Source organism: Musa acuminata, chromosome BXJ1-1 (assembly GCF_036884655.1).
Source record: "Musa acuminata AAA Group cultivar baxijiao chromosome BXJ1-1, Cavendish_Baxijiao_AAA, whole genome shotgun sequence".
Taxonomy (NCBI): domain Eukaryota; kingdom Viridiplantae; phylum Streptophyta; class Magnoliopsida; order Zingiberales; family Musaceae; genus Musa; species Musa acuminata.
The window spans coordinates 35,889,083-35,891,819 of NC_088327.1; the positions used below are offsets into that span (position 1 = coordinate 35,889,083).

At 47.9% G+C, this 2,737-nt stretch overlaps 1 protein-coding gene across 1 annotated transcript; it reads left to right on the forward strand.

The window, feature by feature from the left end:
* Positions 1-381: 381 nt before the first annotated feature.
* LOC103973321 (AP2/ERF and B3 domain-containing transcription repressor RAV2) lies at positions 382-2,005 on the forward strand. The gene has a single exon (XM_009387851.3). It carries the CDS (start codon positions 799-801, stop codon positions 1,870-1,872), a length of 1,074 nt encoding a protein of 357 aa, XP_009386126.2. The 5' UTR covers positions 382-798; the 3' UTR covers positions 1,873-2,005.
* The last annotated feature ends 732 nt before the right edge of the window (positions 2,006-2,737 follow it).

The window sequence follows — 2,737 nt, forward strand, 5'->3', positions numbered from 1 at the left end:
ACCAGTAATTTATTAAGTCCAAGCTGTCTGCATTTGACCAATAGATGTTTCTTTATCATTAGGACTACAGATATGATTATTGGTAATAAAGAAATATGGCATATGCAATATACAATTATTATGAACAGATAATAAGATCCTCGGCAAGAAAGAATTTTTTATTTGAAGTTAATCAATAGAATTTTGGCATGAAATCTTTGAGGTTTGCATGAAAATCTACATGGCATTACACCAGATTCTGTAGTTGGATTCTGATACAGTCATGTACAGATGTTTAGCCTCATATGCCTAAACAAAAAGAAAAAGCAAAAACATACACGCATGATGGTTATTCCTTGCTCTTTATAATTTCCAACCAGTGTGATGGAGGACGTGCACCAGAGAATGCCGGGCCATGTTGATCACCTCTACCACCACCATCACCAGCAGCAGTAAAGCTCAGGAAGAATGCCCTTAGAGGGCATGGTCTACACTCATGTGAATCCTTGCTTTCCCCATCCACTTGCATCAATGCCAGGTCTCAAACACATGTCCAACTTGCACCACCCACACACTCTTCCAAATAGGGAGGCAGCAAAGAAAGTTCCACACCCCTCCTTCCCATGAATCTTCTTCCACCATAATTTTAAGTTGACCCACACCAACGCCACACCCATTCCATGAGATCTATCATATGCTACCTATCTAATAATCGAGTGTGTGTTTCAAGCACTCTTCTATGTCTTCTTTCCCAATATCTTCCCTTTCCTCTTAAGCCTTCGTTCATATTTCTGGTATAACTTCTAGCTCAGACAAACTATGGAGACTAGCAGCTTGGAGGATGGTTGCAGCGAAGCCGAGAAGCAGTCTCCTCCGCAGTGGCCACAGCCGCCACCAGCTCCCGTGGGCTTACAGCGACTCGGTAGTGGCACAAGCGTCGTCCTCGATCTGGAGGTCGGCGTCGAGGCTGAATCACGGAAGCTGCCGTCGTCCCGGTACAAAGGCGTCGTGCCGCAGCCCAACGGCCGGTGGGGGGCGCAGATCTACGAGAAGCACCAGCGAGTCTGGCTAGGCACCTTCAACGAGGAAGACGAGGCCGCGCGGGCCTACGACGTAGCCGTACAGCGGTTCCGCGGGCGTGACGCGATCACCAACTTCAAGCCGCTCGTTGAGGTCGACGGCAACGATGCGGCGGAGGAGCTCTCGTTCTTGAACTCGCATTCCAAGGCCGAGATCGTCGACATGATCCGGAAACACACCTACCAGGACGAGCTGCACCAAAGCAGCCGATCCGCCCGCGCCGACAGGAGGCATAATCCTCCCCATGGAGCGACCGAGGAGGGGCGTAGTGGGCCGCATAGGGAGCATCTCTTCGACAAGGCCGTGACTCCCAGCGACGTCGGAAAGCTGAACAGGCTGGTGATACCGAAGCAGCACGCCGAGAAGCATTTCCCGCTGCAGCAGGCCGGCGCTGCCGCCTTCAAGGGGGTGTTGTTGAGCTTCGAGGACGCCTGCGGGAAGTTGTGGCGGTTTCGGTACTCTTACTGGAGCAGTAGCCAGAGTTACGTGCTAACCAAGGGCTGGAGCCGGTTTGTGAAGGAGAAAGGGCTCAGAGCCGGCGACGTAATCACCATCCAGAGATCGACCGCCCCCGAGAAGCTGCTCTTCATCGATCGGAAGACACGAGCTCTCGGCAGACACGCCGCTGCAGGGGTTCAGGCGCCGAGACTCCCCGTTCAGGTTGTGAGGCTCTTCGGGGTGGACATTGTTAAGATTCCGGTGGCGGTCGCCAGTGATGTGACGGAGGGTAATGGCGTTGACTGGAACGGGAAGAGGATGAGGGATATGGAGTTGATATCATCAAGGGAGCTGTTGAGGAAACAATGCATATAAGGTTTATAGTGTTGGCGTTTTTGTTTCAGACGATTGATGGATCATCTGTTCCCCAATCTCTCAATCTTTCATGTACATGTTCGAGTGTTAATAATCGTTGAGATATGGAGAGAAGTTGAATGTTTTAGTAAAACGATTGGAACATTAGCTGCAAAGGGAAACATATCTGTTGCTTCTTTAATTGTTCGACTTACGTTTCTCTCAAAGACAAGTTTATATCAATCTTACATGCTTTTGCCATGAATCAAACCATCATATCAGAGGAATTAATAGAGAAGGTTCGGCTTTGTCGATGTGCTGCGTGTTCGTTGCCGTCGGAGGTGGATGAATCAAAGGCCAAAGTCATCATGTCATGCTGAACGTAAACCTGCATTAAGTGCACGTTTGTGGCCACAACCGACCAGCAAGCAATCGTAGACTAGACACGGTGTTGGGCTCTAATATTACTGCGGTAACGTAAGCTATATTGGACTTGGAAAAGTCCAATATTACTGCCATAACATAAGCGACGTAGTGAGCAAAAAGTCCATACCTCAACTTGCTCATTAAAAGATAAAGGTCAAGAAAGTAGGTGTTTGCGAATTCCAACTCAGAAAAAGACAACTCTATGTCAGCAGTTCTATCTGAATGATGCGAAAGCGTGGTCAAATATGTGTGATAAGGATCAAGTTCAACAAACCCCATCTTGTTGAACTTCTCTCTCTCTCTCTGTCTCTCTCTCTCTCTCTCTCTATATATATATATATTCTTGAGTATAAATAGGGTACATCGATGTTGATGTGAAGTCTTTCCTTATAAGATCCTGACAGTTCTAAGTTGGTGCATCTCCTCTTGGCTCCACTTGATATAATCTTATGTTAGGAAC

Excerpts from the sequence above, each read along its gene's own strand:
- LOC103973321 (XM_009387851.3), top strand. The coding sequence starts at position 799 with ATGGAGACTAGCAGCTTGGAGGATGGTTGCAGCGAAGCCGAGAAGCAG.